Raw genomic sequence first — 17,098 nt, forward strand, 5'->3', positions numbered from 1 at the left:
TCTAATTGTTGGACTATGTTTTCCTCCTCAGAGAAAAAAATTTTAAAATTACCATTAATATTAAAACCCCTAAGAGGCAGCGGGAAGTCCATCCCTTGTGCCCAGACGCTGCCAGTCTCCAAATGATCTGAAATGCCTGCCTGCCTTGCTCCAGGGGCCCAGGGACAGCATAGACCAAGAACAGAAACTTCTATGCCAAATGGCTGGTCTGGTGCAGCTGAACGAGCCTCCAGCTCTCCCTTCACTGAAGTGCCTCACAGTTCACAGAGGTCACAAATGCAGTCTGGCTATTTATGAAAAAGCCCCCTGCCCTCCTCCTTACCCCCACCCAAGGAAAGATTCCAGCTTGATGGATGCATAGTACTATCATGCCAACACCACTGAGAACTACTTTGAGTTGCTTTTTTGTGTGTGTTTATTTACCGGGACAATATATTCAAATAAGAAGTCTTCACTATACTCAATACTAGAAGCTACTGGTAAAAAAAAAAAAAAATCCTAATCTGAATCTCCTTACCTTTTTTGTTCTATTATTGTTTCCAGTTGAAAAAGGAAAACCAGGGCGTCTATGAAGAAAACCTTCATTACCCACTTCTGCTTATTTTAACCAAAAATGGATAGAAGATTCAGCTGCTCAAAAGATGAAGAAAACACCAAGTTCACAGGGAATATTTTCCCCAAAACAGAAATCTGTGATGGGTATGATGTGCAGCGAGCTTTTGGCTCCCCGAGATCTGTGAGCCCCCCCACAACATTCGCCACATCCCACATGTGGGCTATAGGGTCCACCTGTCCTCACTCACATCATTCCCCAGCCCTCCTGGACTCCTCTTTTTTCATCTGCTCGTCTTGTACCAAACCTTTGTTTGTTTTTAAATATCTACAAACAACCTGGGATTTGAATTGGACTTACAAGAAACCTAATTTTTTTCCTCCTAATTGTGACAGAATTTCTTTTGGTGATTCCCACCGCCCTTTTAAAAAAAAACTATCTCGGTCTTTGTTCTGTTCTGGTGGTGGCACTTTTAAATCTGTAAACAAAAGCAAACATCCTGATTCTTTCCTGGTTAAAAAAAAAAATTAAAGCATATCATTCTCATCTCCCTCAAATTAATTGTATTAAATCTGCCATCTTGTTTTTTTTCTGTCTCTCTCACTGATTCTCTTTTTTCCTTTTAAACAGGATGTTTTTTTCCCTATGGATGTATAAGAAATGACTACATCAGCCCAAAGCCTCATAAACTGACCGTTTGTCCTCTGGACACAATAGCGTGGCCAGCCCTCTGCTCCTCCTCTCCAATTATGTGTGATTAGTCTCAATGTGTTGTGTCAAGGAGGAGGAGTGTACTGAGTGCTTATTATCTGTTTAGGTACAAGAAGAGCACATTTAGGCTCTGACTATGAATGAAAAGTGAGCCTTTATCGAGGCTCACATCTAACTGCTGCTGTTCTCCAGACCTCTTTCAAAATAGGTCCTTGCCAGAGAAATTTTGAATAAATGGCTGCTAAACTAGATTGCAACCAGGGTGGGAGGGGTGAAGTTTTTAAAAACTCAATCACACAATGATCTGATTTAAAGGAAGTACATTTTGTTGTGTGCTGTGATTCAAGTGTGTAGTAAACATTTAATAGGTGCTACCTAGGATTAAGACAGAATGACTTTTCTGCAGGGAACCCAAGCATATCCTTGCCTGGTGCATCATCCACGAGGTGCTCTAATGCCTTTTGTGGAAATTCAGATGTTTATCTGTAAGGAATCATCTGTGCCCACTTTAGCAGTAATGTCATTAGTATGTTAGCTCTATATTCTCCTATCTTTAGTCGAGGCAGAGCGTGTATTTAGTGGGCTACAATTAAAGTGATAGGTTGGGAGACGAGGGAGCAAATCCTTTTGCATGTTAAACAAACTTAACGGTCATAGAAACAGCTACTCTCAAATGTCTTCTCTGCTCACTTCTATCATCAAACAAATTTTTCACCATCAGTTTGCATGTCCTTGTATTCACCACTTTTTCTGCTCCATTAGAGCACCTAGATGGATCTCGGAAGGCATAGGTCAAGTCGCAGTTAGATCATACATTTCTTTCTCACAAAAACTTGAATTGCAATGCCAAGTGATGGGCTAACATCACAATAACAGCAATTTATTCCTCTTTGGATAAAACAGCAGTCTATTCTCAGTGCTAGATAAAGACCAGGGCAATGCAAACCAGCCATTTAGCTGAGTAGTTCAGCTAGTGGCAGCTCTCCTTTGGCGACTGTATAGGTTGCACACTGGCTTCATATTTTCTTGTTTAAAAATTAGAATTTGGAATGTTTTAAAAGGCAGCGCAGGTAGTTCCATTTATACCGGTGAAAAGACAGCAGAAATTATTTCTTCTGTAAAACCTGCAACTAAATCTGCCAGACAAAGAAAACCCATCCCTCTAGTAGCACCTAGGATGGTCTGTTCTTTTTCTTTTAAAATGCAGAGAATATTTTCAGGTTTTTTTCTCACGAAAATACATGAATTTGCAAGAATTTAATTTGCGCTTGTATGTGCCATGGGTGTAGAAATCCAGTGTTTATTTCTTTGGGATAAATTTTATTTTTAAAAAGTGAGCTAGTAGTAATGTATTATTTAAAAAAAAAAAAAGCTGAGAATGATATGTATAATTTCTTAAGCTTGAGTCAGGGTGTAAGAATTGAGCTGTTCTTACCAAGAGATACCCAGTAAAGAAATACACTTATTGTGTGACAAACCCAGAGAGTCTCCTGTAAAATGTTAAAGGTTTTGTAGATCTGCTCTTAATGGGATCCTCACCTGGAAAGATCTCTTGTCCAGGCTGTTTGGAAGTTTATGAGAAACTCACACTATTATTAAATCATTTAAAAGTGTTGCTATTTTCTCAAATTTTAATGAAATGCCAATATTGAGAAGGAAAAAAAATATATAGCTGCTTAAGAAAAGTTACCATCTTCATTTCCTTTGAACTTTATGATTAAGAATTGTTTCTATGTGTCACTGTTGGATTATATAATTGCAACTGAAATACCCCCTTCCATAATTACCTGCTAGGTAATTATGCATGTGTTTGTTTCAAAAGGAAGCCTGTCCGCTTAGGAAATCATTAGAATTATTGTGATATTCCTCTTCTCCATGCACCTGTATCCCCTGATAAAACTCATGATTTTCCGTTATCCCACTAAGTAGATTGGGTTGGATGTAAGAATGTTTCCCATATCATCCATGCTCCTTTCTAATGCGGTGATATGAACAGCTACATACAACTTGGTTATAAGAAATTTATTTTATTTTATAGCAGACATATGCCATGAATTGGGATAAAAGTGCTAGAAAGACTACCTAAGAGGTTGATGCTATTTTGTATAAATTGTGTATTTTGTTGGCTTTTTGACTGAGCATGAAAATGTAACTTCCATTAGGGAAGGGTAATTTAGGTGCTCAGTATTCAGCAGAAAACTTGTCGGGCCATAAAAGCTTTTCTGGCTGGTTCCTCGGGTGTTTTCAGAGAAGAGCTGCCCACCCCTTGCTGATTTTCCCTTTGGCTTCAGTATGGGCTGAATTTACCACGGCATACCTGTTGAATCAATTTGGGGGATCCAGCAGTTAACTGAGTGAATGGAAGGATTAGTGGCCCTCTGGAGCCCTATTTCAACAGCCAGGTGTCTGTCCTGAACTAGTTAACTGCTTTTGACAGTTGAAGAAGCTGGTTTTAATACCATAGGCAGGAGGTGGTTGTGGTGGTGGGTTTGTTGTTACTGTGCTGTTGTTTTTCCCCCCCCCCCTTCTTCCCTCTACCAAAATGGAGCATACCTTCTCCTTAGGATTAGGCTTTTATTTGTTTGTTTGTGTATTTAATAGGAATGGACCGTCCCCTTCCCTCAACCCAGCTTCCATGGAGTCTTTGTGCTGAGTCAGCATTCAACTTATTTCCTATCTATGCCAAACAATTGGGTGGCATTGTCCAGCAGGAACCTTTCACTGGACCCTGGTAGGGGAGGGGGTGGGACACCCGCAAAGGGGAGGGAATCAAAGTGTAAGGACACACACACACATACACACACTCAGAAGGAAGAGATGAGGCTGTTTAGACCCGAGGTCGGGGCTCCAGTTCCCAGATTCCAGGTATACTCCTCACACCAGATCAAAATCTCCTGAGTTCAAGCTGTATGAAATGTCATAATTATGCAGAGTGTATGTCATAGATTAGAAAGATTGATTTGGAAGTCAGGGTCTCCTTAGAAACTGAATTTAGACAGGGCAAATATGTTTTCCTGAGTGGACTATTTCCAAATTAGGAAGGAGCTTGTTGGTGTTTGACAAACCATTAAGCCTGAAATGCCACTTCTCATTCTATGACTTTGTTTTACCCAGGAAGCTTACTGCCTAGGCTGTAGCTAAAAGCTCACTGTGCTCTCTCTGCCCTGGAAGTCTGCATTTGGAGTCTATATTTTGCCTTTTTTGTCCGTCCTGACTTTTCAATTAATACATTTTTTAAATAGATAAAACAGATCATACTGTGACTTTTAAAATGTCAACAAGCTTGTAAACAGAAATGTAATAAAATGGCTAATAGGAGATTCAATAGTTAATAGAGGGCCTGAAGTGTGAGCAAATACAGTAGCTGTATATTGGAAAATGTGCAAGTGAAGATGGCTTTAGTATTGCAAACTGAGGAAGAAAATTGTTTTTAATTAGCACCTTCATAAGAACTGCTGATTAATACTGTTTTGTTTGGTGAAAAGCTTTCAGCTGAGTAATTTGTACAGCCATTACAACAGTTTTGTTAGAGCGGCACTCCTGTTGTTAAACACAAACAGCAGATGATAATGGTGGAAGATGAGTTTGTCATGTAACAATTTACCTTATTGAAAAAAGCTTTATATAAAACCCAATACAGTAGGTACCAGCAGAAATCACATATTTTAAATCTTTCCAAAATTGCAGTGTGCCATGCTTGTGTGTGTGTGTGTGTGTGTGTGTGTGTGTGTGTGTGTTTTCAGGGACTAGAAGCAGATTTTATAACATTTATAAAATTATATACACAATTTAAAGGTGGTGTAGCATGGACAGACCACTTTTTCAGCAGCGGTTTTACATCAGAGCAGTAAAGTGGCCGTGTATTCAAACACTTTAACTACACAAAGCAGGTTAGAAAATGGAATCCTAATTAAATAATGTTACTCAGATGGAAATTTGCATTGGGACGGGATGTAAGGAAATAAGAATTGGTGTTTCTGCCTTAGGTGGGTTTATCACACATGGGATCTTTTTTTTTTTTTTTTTTAAATCTCTTTCTCAAGGGAAGTTTAATTAACCTTCCCCCCACCCCCCCTTTGGAGGTGTTCTAACCCACCAGGGAAAAGAGTGCCCATTCAATGAGACTTGACCAGGGAATCAGAGGCTGATTTCAGTGAATTCCCATCATATGGATATTGCCTTAGCCACAAGCATGGGAACTCTTTTTTTTAATAAATTGCAATGGTATAGCATATTTGCATTAAAATATTACACTAACCAAGGCTGGTAAGAACTGTAAATTATTGGAGTGGCGTAATAGAGCATGAGAGATTTTTTTTGTTTTTTTTGTTTTTTTTGTTTTTTTTAGACAGGCCTTCGGGGTAATCACAAGGGTTGAGGCTCACGACAGTGCCAAATAAGCTTTAGACAGCATAATAGTCTGCAAAGAAAGCCACAGAGCACTAATGTGAAGGAAGAGCTGTCCACCACATGCAGCAAAAATCACCAAAGGTCATTTTATGGTAGCAATTGTGACATAAAATTGGTGGTCATGCTACATGTCTAATACTCAGCACAGCTTTATAAATGATGGGCCCCTAGCGATGGCTGTCATTAAGTGCTTTCATCATAATAAACTTTAAACTGTTGGCTTTATGAATCGCCAGCTAGCTTCAGCTGTTCGTTGGATGGAGCTTGCAGTGCCTTAAGTGTGACAAGACCTATTAGGAATTGCAACCATGTTTCAAGCGTACTTGGCTTCCCCACTCCTGGGGTGATTGCTGCCTATTAAAGGCGTCTGGGAAGATTTTCCTCCAGCAATCTCTGATCAAGAGCTTTTTTGGGCTTTGACCTGCATTTCCTTCAAGACTTTCTCTGAGGAGTTTTATAAGAGCAAAACTCCAGAGGATTTATAGCCACTTCTGATTAATACCTTTCCAGTTTTTCTAGCAACTCTCCCACTGCTGCATAGAGAAAAGCTTTCATTGTTGCCGAGGTGCTTATTTGTGACCTTTTCTCTGCTTCCTGATTCCCTCTAACGTGTTCTCTCAGTGAAATCCTCGGGGTGGAACCGAGACAGTCAAGTGAAGTTGTTACAGCTGGAGAGACAGAAGGAAAAGAGGGAGGCTTTTATATTTTTAAAGAATTACACGCCGCGCAGCCTGGCCCCGCCCACTTAAATACCCGCCGTGACGTCACCCGCCCCCCCCACCCCGAACGCATCCTTAATAAGCCCTCGGTGTAAACCGAGCCGACACATAAAGATTTCATGATTCAAATTACACTTTCATTAACCTTTAGCATAGGAAGTCTTTTAGTTTCTATAAATCTTACAGGGGTTTACCGTCTGCCCCACTGATGTGCATAATAGATGTTTGGGGAACTCGCTCTTTAAAAATCCAGGGTATTTAATTGACAAGGGGCTGCATACCTATTTCAGACTCACTTAGCAAGGACTTTACTTACTTCTAGTCGCTTCTTCCAACTTGGAGGGTGCCTCCTCCCTCCCCATCCCCCCCACCCCCAGATTTCTTCTGCTTGACTCAGATGTTTTAGGGATGACAAAAGCTTCCACCGTCTAAGTCCCTCTCTTAATAGTCTTAGGAGGCTTTCTGTCGAGCTAAGTAACGTCCTAAAGATAGTGAAGGGCATGTCTCAGGTGTGGACCATCACACAATTAAATTAGCAGCCCTCGGAGGGATTGGATTAGGACTCGGCCGGGAGCACCTGGGACCCTAGGGCAGAGCCCGAGCTTGCGATGGCAGGACTCCGCTCCGCGGCCCTGAGTCGCGAGGGGTGTCCCCAGATAAAAGTATTGCAGGCTGAACTCCCTTTCCCGGGGGCGGGGGGGGGCAGGTTTCCGTGGCCGTCCGAGGGAACAGGAAGCCGTCAGCGAACGAGTGAGCCCGAGAGAAACCCAGGCTGGAGGGCTCGCGGCGCCCCGCGCACAAAGGCGTCCGCGCATCCCTCGCCGCGAGCGCGGCCGCGGGGCACAGGAGCACAGGAGCGTGGGGCGGCCGCTGCCCAGGTGCGGGGGCGGGGGCGGGGGCGGAGCGGCGGCGGGAGGCCCCGGAACAAAGGCGCCTCCTGGAGCCTGTGCCGAGGGCGTTCGGAGGAAACGGTGCGGCTCTTCGGGAAATCCACTCGTCCCACCCTCCTCGGGCACAGCGCCCTCCCGCTCGGGGAGCCCCAGGCCAGCGCGCTCGCAGGCCCCTCCAATTCGGTTGTTTCAGCGGGACCGGCTCGAGGCGGCGCCACCCTCCCCTGCCTCCGCTTCCTCCGGAGCCCCTGCCCCCCGACGATCCCTCTCGGCGCTCGCTCCTTGGGGCTCTCCCGCCCCTCTCCCCCCACCCCCACCCCCGGGCTCCTTTGCAGCATCAGGCTGGAAGTGGAACTTTTCCCCCACTCCCTTACTTTGAGATTTCTTTCTTTCCCAGTGACCTGGGCTGCACTTTGCCCCCACTCCCTGCCTGCCAATCTCCTCGGGGTTAGGGCCTCTCTCTTCCCATTCTTGCAGGCTCTCCCTCCTTGAGAGCCCCGGGAGGCCCAGCCTCCCAGAATCCGATCTCCTTCCAACACTGCAGCCCCCCTGTGGAGGAAGGAAGAGGCCTCCTCCGAATGAATGGCCGGTAAGGAGGTTTTTAATTTGTCTGGAAATACAAGAAAAAGTGCTCAGAGCAGCGTCCCCCTCCCTCACCACGTTTGGAAGCCCCTCCGCCTCCCGGGTGGGCGCTGTCACCTGACCGTCCCAGGCCAGGGCCACGGGCGAGCTTTGGCGGAGGGCTCTGAAAACGCAGGTTTGTCTTGCGAAGGTCACCGCTTTTAAATGAAATTCTTGCTACTGCTGGTTTGCTGCCCACCAGCGTGAAGTATTTGGAAGTTTAGCAGGTTTCTGGCAGACAGGATCAGAAAGTGAGCTCAGCCCACCCCTGTCTTGATGGGAAATCTGCCTCCCGAGCTCTCCTTGAGCCTCTGGGAATGTCACCATGCTGTTCCCAGCGCAGAAGACACTACATTTAAAAGCTTTGCCCACCTGACCTGTGGTTTCACCTCCAGGTGCATTAGCCTTCATTTTCCTTTATAGCCTTTATTTTTAGGAGCAGAGGGCACAGCCCCGAGCAGCCTATGTTCTGAGTGGAATGCACTCTCCTCTCTCTTTTTCTCTTGGCCAAACCACTTATATAAGTGGCATCTCATGATGCCAAGAGCCAACAAGAATGAGACAGCTCCCAAGTCTGGGGTGTTTCCCTCTCTTCCTAGGTATTGGGGTCAGCCCACCTCAGTAGGACCATCTGGGCTGGGGGGCGGAGGCTCTGTTTTTTCCCTGACCTCACCACCAAGAGCTCTTTCTCTCCGCCTCAACCTCCTTTTCTGCCCCCACTCCTCCAACAGACTAGGGGGAAACCACAGGAGGGTTACAATATTCTCCATATGAATGTGATACTGAACAGGTTCCTGCGGCCCTGCCCTTAGGGTAGACTGGGGGGCGGAGGTGAAGCACACTATAGTGCAGCTCTGCTCATCAGGAAATGAAATCTGTTTCTCCAGCCTTGATTCTCATCTTCATTTTGCTTACTTTGACCAGTGAGACATTAGTAACCGTGAGTTATAAACAGAGGCTTGAAAATCTCTTGCACAGGGACGCCTGCGTGGCTCAGTGGTTGGGCGTCTGTCTTTGGCTCAGGGCGTGATCCCAGAGTCCTGGGATGGAGTCCCACATCGGGCTCTGCATGGAGCCTGCTTCTCCCTCTGTCTGTGTCTCTGCCTCTCTCTCTGTGCGTGTCTCATAAATTAATAAATAAAATCTTTAAAAAAATATCTTGCACAGTGGATAAATAAAATCTTAAAAAATATCTTGCACAGTGGAGTTTGCTCTCTTGATACTTTTGGAACCCAGCTACCAAGTGAAAAAGTGGGGCTACCCTGCCAGACACTGGACACATGGGGCCCGTTCATCTCCCATTGTTCCAGCCGTGTGTGTGAAGGCATCTAGAACCTGACAGCCCTCCCCACCGCCCGCCCGGACTGGCTGCTGACTGCAACTGCATTGAGTGCGCCAGGTAAGGCAGCAGAAAGACTGCCCAGCTGAGACCAGCCCAGAGTCCCTACTCACAGAATCAAGAGCAAATAAGTGGTGGTTTTAAGCAACCACGGTTTGAGGCAGCTTGTTACACAGCAATAGATAACATCCCTCCTCCCTGAAGTATTTTCCTTAAGTGTACCTTGAGGTGCCAAAACTCGAGATAATGTTTGGCCTAAAATGTCTTGAGTTACATAGCGACTAACATTTTGAAAATACAAAAAGAGGGTACAGGTCTCACTGACCCATCAGAAAACTAGCCAATGTCACAGACAAACCCCCTCTGGCTCCTAGGAGGAGACACAAGAGAAAATAAGCTACAGGAGAAAGCAATGGAGTCCGAATCAGAATAAGTTAGATTCCAGCCCAGGCCCTGGTGATTTCAGGCAAGTTACTTACTCTCTGGGCATCACTTTCCTTCTCTCTGAACTAGATAACTTAATTTTCCATTTCATACTAAATTCTGAAGTATTCAAGATAAAAACATTCCATTATCAATCAGGGCCAGAGATTTTCATCACCTCGGGGAATTAGCATTTTCTGATGCTGCTAAGAAAAAGTTGTCCTACCTTAGCTTGGTCCCAGAGGATACTGCGTACTTCTAAGTAGATTTTGGAGGGTCTAGAATGGCCCCAATATCCTGCCTTGCTCTGTTGCAGGCTGAATCTGGGGGGTTCAGAAACAGTGGGGGCCCTCAAGCCTTCATTTTTACCCACTTATCTAACAAATGTTTATTGGGTGCTGGTCACCCTGTTAGGTGCTGGGGATCTAATAGTGAAAAACCCCATTACATGCTGGGGCCTAGTGAGAAAGAATTTGCTCTTCACATGTAGCTTGCATTCTAAACAATAGATGTGCCAGTGCATTTGTGGGATAATTATAAATTCTATGAAAAACAGATAGGGTCCTATTGGTGGAGAATCATAGAGGGGCCTTACTTCAGACAGGATGGATGCAGAAAGCCTCTCTGAGGGTCTCAGTTCTGAGAAGGAGCAGTCCTGCAAAGCAGGGATGGTGGAGCTGAGGAGCTCAGAGGGAGGAATGTGGAAGGCAGGCCCCAAGGTAGGCCGGAGCTGTTACCTCTCAGGAGCAAAAAGAAGGCCAGTGTGGCTGGGCCCTTGGGAGGAGGGATGTGGGATGCGTGAGGGCCAGACTCTTGCAGGACTGAATGAGTTCGGATTTTATCTGGAGTCTAATGAGCAGCCATTGAAAGGTTTGGCGTAGTGGGAATGACATAAACAGATGTGGATCTTTTTAAAGCTCTGAATGCTGAATGCTGGATGGAGGATAGTTTAGAGGAAGTGGAGATTCCAATTGGGAGTCTCCTATAACATGGTGGTCCTGGTGGAAGAAACAGCAGTGTGGGCTGGGGACACAGGTGACAATGAGGAAGACTCAGAGTCTGTGCCTGACCTACAACTAACAGGCTTTCAGGTGAAGATGTGGTCAGCCTAAAGGTCTGAACCCACCGCATGAGGAAAGCACACCCCTTTGCTCCACTTGACGGATATGTGGTGGTGTGGGAGGACAAACCATGGACAGGATGGGACCTCCACATGCACCACTCCCAGCTTCATGATCTGCAAGTTCACGGGCACTTGGGAACAGAGATCTTCATGTCCTCTTGTCTCCTTGGCCCCCGAGATGGGCCTGGCCTAACCTCCTCTTACACGCTCAGAGAGAGGGGTGGCAGTGACCAGATGGGATGAGGCTGGAGAACCAGAAGCTCATTTCTACTATTTCTGTGGATATAACCACCAGGATATAACAGTTCATTCAAACTGTTTTTTCTAGGCATCCAGCACTCTGGGGGACTAAGGGGAAAAACCCAAGGGGGTCGGAGACTGGTTTCTGTCCTGTTCCTAAGGCCCCACTGAGCTCAACAAATGTAGAGCAAGTCATTTCTTATGTGGCAAGATTTAAAGAGCACAGGAAAGTTCTTGGATAGGAACAAAATGCATCATTAATACTGAAACCCACCAAAGGAACTTCTTCCCCTTAGCTCAAGGCAGGGGGTATTATTAAAATGAGGCTCCTCTTAGCTGAGGTGACACTCTCATGCTCCTTGGTGTGAATGACCTGAGAACAGGTCTTAGTGGGGGTAGAGAAGTGTGATGGGAGGGGGAGGGGTGAGGAGAGGACACTGGGAACCTAGGGCAAGTAAATGGGCTCCAAATCCTGGGGAGGGAATAGAAATGGGAGAACTCCGGTGTCGAAAGCCACTCCTCAGCTTCACAATGTTACCTGGGGCCAGAAGGGCTCTCCTGACCGGACAGTGCATGCGCCTGCCTGCGTGTCCTCCCTGTGCACAGGGATAAGAGAACGAGGCCCACGCGGCACTTATAAACTCCTAGGGAAATGGAGCGCATCCTCGGGTAATGCAGATCCATAGGGAAGGACTGGCACAAGGGTTGCTAGAGATAAAGGAAGAGCAAGTGCACTTTGGAAGAGAAGGCCAGATGGGCAGGGGGCCTGGAAGTGGTGGCAGTGGGAGGGAAGGCCCGACCAGGGTAGGCAGCTCCTGAGCTAAGGCCCAGAGGGAGACATCAGAAGACGTTTGACTTGGCAGGAACATGGGGTTAAATGAGGTAAGGATCCACTCATCCCATAGAGGTTCATCGAAGCCTAACGGGTGCCAGGCACTCAAGGGAGCGTTGTAAACCAGACAGACAAATTCCCTGATCTCATGCAGCAGCATTCTAGTATGGGGGAGAAAGGCAACCCACGTGGACACAAATAAGCCCGGTTCAAATCAGGATAGATCTGGTGAGGACAAGAAAATGAGTTGCTATTTTAGAAAGTGACTGGGCCTCCATTAGATACAAGGTCAAGGAAGCTCTCTTGAAGAAGGCATCATTTTAGCTGAAACCTACATGACAAGAAAGACCAAAGCTTTGGAGATTGAAAGGAAGAGAATTCTGGGCAGAGGCAACAGCAAGTGCAAAGGCCCTGAGGCAGAAGCAAATCTGCAGAGCCAGAGTGGGTGGAGCATGGAATATATGAAGTGCGTGGTGTGAGGCAAAGAGTGTATAGGATCTTGTAGGCCATGGAGGTGAAGCTGGATTTTATTTCAGTAGGAAGCTACTGGTGAATCTTAAGAAGAGTGACGTGATCTTGATTCTCAGTTGCTGCTATGAGCAGCGCGGGAAGTAAGTGTAAAGGAGGAAGTAGAAGGTAACATAAGGGTGTTACAGTGGTTCAGGCAGAAGGAGACAGATGAGGGGAGGAAACAGCGAGCCAGCCGAGGCCTGGAGAGTCAGGAGAGAGCATCCATCTGGCCAGGAGGGCTGGCCTCCCGCCCGGAGCAGTGGCGGACCAGCAAGGCTGGTCCTGGTATGACTGGTTTGACTCTTCCAAGGATGTGGCGTGGAAACGTTCCTGCGCTGCTGGATGCGGACACGGGAGCGGAATCCCAGGTCTGATGGGGTGTGTGACGAATGCAGGACCTTACCCGGGGCCCTGAGAGGCCCAGGGCCTGTGCGCTGCCCCCGCCAGCAGGGAGCAGCGCCTGGTTCATGGAGCCGCACCAGCACGTGGCACGTAGTGGTTGACGGACGGCTGCGCCAGAGCCAGCCAGGCCATCTCTGGCCCCATCCCCACCCTCGAGGCTGCGTTCAGGAATTGGCAGAAATGTCACACGCCTCCCAACAAACACCTCTAAAAGTTGTCTTCGGCAATCACATGTCATACAACCATGGAGTATTTCAAGGAAAGAAAACCTCAACCGAGGACTGGAAAGACCCGCGAGAGACCATAGCAGCAGCTCACACTCATTGAGCACTTACTGTGTGCGGGGCGTCGTGCTGAGCACCTTGCTCCCACACCTGACCCTCACATCAGCCCTCTGACCTTGTTGTTGCTATTATCTGCTTTGTGACAGATGGGGAGACTGAGGCTCAGGGAGGTGGAATGACCCTGCCCAACCATCTCTGGCCTGGCACCGTTCCTGCTGAGGCTCTGCTGTGCCCAGATGAACGCTGGCCCTTCTGCCTGTGAGACCCTTGCCCAGGGGATAGGACCACCTGGAAAGAAGTCTTATCTGTTAATTTGGGTGTTTTTTTTTTTTTTTAAGATTTTATTTATTTATGAGAGAGAGAGAGAGAACACGTGTGAGAGTGCATGAGGGTGGGGAGGGGCAGAGGGAGAGGCAGAAGCAGACTCTCTGCTGAGCAGGGAGCTCAATCCCAGGACCCTGTGACCTGAGCCGAGGGCAGACGCAACCGACTGAGCCACCAAGGTGCCCCACTTAGCAGTTAATTTAAATGCAGAGGAAAAGAAGGGCGGCAGCACCAGTGCTCTGCTGTTGGACTGTAGAGTCTTGGAAGCAGATCAACAGTGGAGAGCCATGTCTGAGTGAGGGGGGCCATGTTGTGGCTGGGAGGTATGTGACTTGGCCAGATTGGGGCCCAAACTGCAGATAGATGGGACACCTGGGTGGCTCAGCAGTTGGGTGTCTGCCTTCAGCCCAGGGCATGATCCTTGAGTCCCCAGATTGAGTCCCATGGCAGGCTCCCTGCGTGGAGCTTGCTTCTCCCTCTGCCTGTGTGTCTCTGCCTCTCTCTCTGTGTCTTTCATGAATAAATAAAATCTTTAAAAAAAAACCTACAGACAGATGAGAGGTCAGCCACCCCTCAAAAGTCATGTGCCAAACCTTCCTTTCCCACCACACACGCACACTCACAAACACAACCTGCCTGCAAAGGTGCTTCCCTTGGACTCTGGCCTCCCAGGACTCCAAGTGGTAGCCAGTGGCTAGGTGGTCCCGGTGGCCAGTCTCCAAAATCACCTGAAACGCTGCCTTTGTCTTGGGCCTTGATTGCTACCCCCTGGAATGGATGTAGGGAACTCAGAATTTCTCAGATGGTGTCCAGCCCTGTGGCCGCAGCAGCTGCTCCCAGGTGAGGTCACTTGTGGCCTGCTCACCTGGGCTGAGGTTAGGCTCACGGGCCACCCAGCCAGCCATGCCGGGGACCTTGCTTGTCGGTGTTCCCTGGCCTTCTTCGCCGGCAAAGCAAGGCAGAAGCCAAGTTTTCGACAGAGAAATGGAGTGCGCCAGCGCGATGATTCACCCCCGCACAGGGTGATTAAGTGGCGCCTCATCATCTGAACTCTGGGTAGAGACTATGAGAATGAAGGAAAGACGAGGAGAGATGAGGAAACAGAGCCAGCCCCACAGCCCTTGGGACGGATTACCATCGCTGGGAGGGCAGGACAAAAGACTCGCCTCCCCAGGAAGCAAGAGGCAAAAAAAAAAAAAAAAAAAAGAAAAGACCAAGAATCCAGGGACATGCCCTGGGTAGGGACAAGCCACAGAGGGATTATTCTAGGGTGATTCCACTCTCAGCGCAGAGAAGCCCACACACAACCCCATCTCTCAAGTGCCTGTCACCTCGCTGCCTGGTTGCCAAGTAGAGGAAGACACCGAAAATTCCATTCCCTTACATGCAGGTGACGTCACTACAGCCATTTTAAAAAATGATCAAGCATATTTAGATGCTTCTTTGTCTTGGGGCTTGGTCGGGATTGCGGGCACGTGGGGTGGGCTCTCCTCCGAAAGGTCTATTTTTGCCAGCAAGGCTCAGAACAGACATATTCTAGTTGGTCGCTTATATAATTAGCATTCCCTTTCTCAGTCTTTGGGAGGGGGGTGGCTAGGACTAAACAACATTCTTTGATGTCAATGGAATATTAAAGATTTAGATCCTTCCACCTTTGATGTTGGCAGCAACAGCTGCTAACCTGACACGAACGACTCTGGAATCTTCCTCAGATTTGCTGCAAGGGGTCTCCAGAAAGGGGCTGAGGGGAGAGAGGTGTTTACTCAGGCCCTTCCATCCCAAATTAAATATTCAAATTGGGTTTGTTCTGAAGCATTGTTAAGGCTTGAGCTTTAGCTTAATGGAAATGGTATTGTCCCCCGAATAAAGGTTTCATTAGGCCAGCCCGCAAACTTTTCCCATTATCCCCTGCAAGAAACAATCTGGGTGACAGCCTACCCGTCATAATCCCCTGCTTCAGATTTATGGTGACAAAAGACTCTTAATACTGAAAATGTTCGGGGGGAGGAGAAACACTTCCCAAACAAGGGGTCTCTCCCTTCCAGGCCAGGTAACAAAGGGTCAGGAGGAATTTGGTGGGGCCTCCCGGCCACCTGCCGAGTAAGCCTGCGCTCAGTAGATTAACTGCAGCCCTGACTGAGTGTTTGGAAAGGCAAGTTACATGGCAGAGCAAACAAAATTCAGACTGTGCTTTACACATGGTAATCCCAAATTTAATAAGAGCCTCACCACTGGGAAGCCAAAGCCAAAAAGGTAGCGGAGGTGTGGGGCTATATTGTTCCCAGCAAGGAGTATGGCCATTGGTGCTGGGCAGCCGCTGGACCACCCCCTGGGGGTTTTGTGGCCTCAGCTAAAAAGTTCCTTCTGGTCTCTTGGATGAGTTGGCTATTTTTCCTCCTTCCAGGCTTCAAGGGCCTTGTCCAGAGATGAGTCACAATTCTGTGTCCTGAACAAAGTCCCTACAGAATGCTTGGGTGGTCAGAAAGGGCCATCTAAGCCTCGAGCCTGCAGGCTGCACTGGAATTCACCTATTTGACCACAGGGCCCACCGTGGGCAGAGCTGAGGCTGCAGAAAAGAGGCCATGGGAAGCCCGTAATTCAGGCTTTGCACGGCGCTAATGAAGGCCTGTGTCTACACCTAGTCAGTTATCAGATGTTTAAGATGGAGTGTATGTGGGATTTACTTGGGGCACACGTGAGTTATTTCTCAAACTATGGTTAGCTCAAGAACGGTCTCTTTTGTGGCCACCTTCATGATCATTTGTTCCCTCGAGAGCTATTTACGGAGCACGTGCTATGTGCCAGGTCTCTGCTCAAGTGCCTCTGACATCAAAGTGAAGAGAAAACAGACATGGTCTCACTCCACAAACAATACAAGCAAAGGTAAGTACTATAAAAGAGAGAAAACTTGTTCCATGAGGCCAGACTATATATTTTTTTTTCTTTCTAGAGGAATGCCTCTTAAGTTCTATGAAGGAAGAGAAAAAGATACGTCATGTAATGCCAATAAATTCATTTGGTTCATTTATCAAAGGCCAGAGGACTATCTTCATTGTCATCTCTTGGGGACCAAACAAAGGCTACTGTAAGTTTTTTTAAAACGGAATTCCCTAAGTAGTACCTATCCCACTGGTGTTTGGTCAAAGGCTAGCAGAAATCTTAGAGTCTTTCAGTGAGCTATTTGCTATGGTGGTCTACACCAATGCTTGGTCATATGCTCAGGAAACATGATGAATTGACCAAGAAGGGGCTTGAAAACACAAGTACAATAAAAATTAAATTGAAGTGCGTGGGAGAGTGTCTTTCTATTAGAGTGGGACATTTTGGGGAATGTGGAAATCTATACAAATGCAGGACTCCAAGAAAAACATGGATGCTCCATTTCAGCTTGCCTGAAATTTGGCACTGTACCATCTCCTTGATTAGCCTTTTCTTTCTTAATGCCCTATCCAAATAGTTTATTGTAACCCTTTCCCACGGATCCATACATCTAGGTACTTAGTAAATGTGTGTGCCCATGTCTACATTTCCAGAATTTTTTGTAAGAACCATCTTTACTTGACCCCTGGCAGTTCTTCTGATTGTATTTTCCATGTCTTCTCCTCAGTTCTTGCATCCAAGATATATATATATATTTTTTTTTTTTTCCTTTTAAAAGATTTTATTTTAGAGAGAGTACACATGACTGGGAGGAGGGGCAAAGACAGAGAGAATCTC

The 17,098-nt window shown here is 46.9% G+C and overlaps 1 protein-coding gene across 7 annotated transcripts in view; it reads left to right on the forward strand.

Annotated features, from left to right (window-relative positions):
• CAMKMT (calmodulin-lysine N-methyltransferase) overlaps positions 1-16,361 on the forward strand; it is a 405,436-nt gene extending 389,075 nt beyond the window's left edge. For 5 of the 7 annotated variants that reach the window (XM_025465537.3, XM_025465573.3, XM_035695924.2 and 2 more), the window contains one exon: positions 544-1,110. In XM_025465537.3, coding sequence (XP_025321322.3) covers positions 544-621 — 78 coding nt within the window. In that variant the 3' untranslated portion in view covers positions 622-1,110. Of the gene's footprint in view, positions 1-543; positions 1,111-16,331 lie in introns of those variants that run through there. The other 2 variants (XR_003143546.3, XM_049115495.1) reach the window with 2 other exon arrangements.
• The last annotated feature ends 737 nt before the right edge of the window (positions 16,362-17,098 follow it).

Source organism: Canis lupus, chromosome 10 (genome assembly GCF_003254725.2).
Source record: "Canis lupus dingo isolate Sandy chromosome 10, ASM325472v2, whole genome shotgun sequence".
Lineage (NCBI taxonomy): Eukaryota > Metazoa > Chordata > Mammalia > Carnivora > Canidae > Canis > Canis lupus.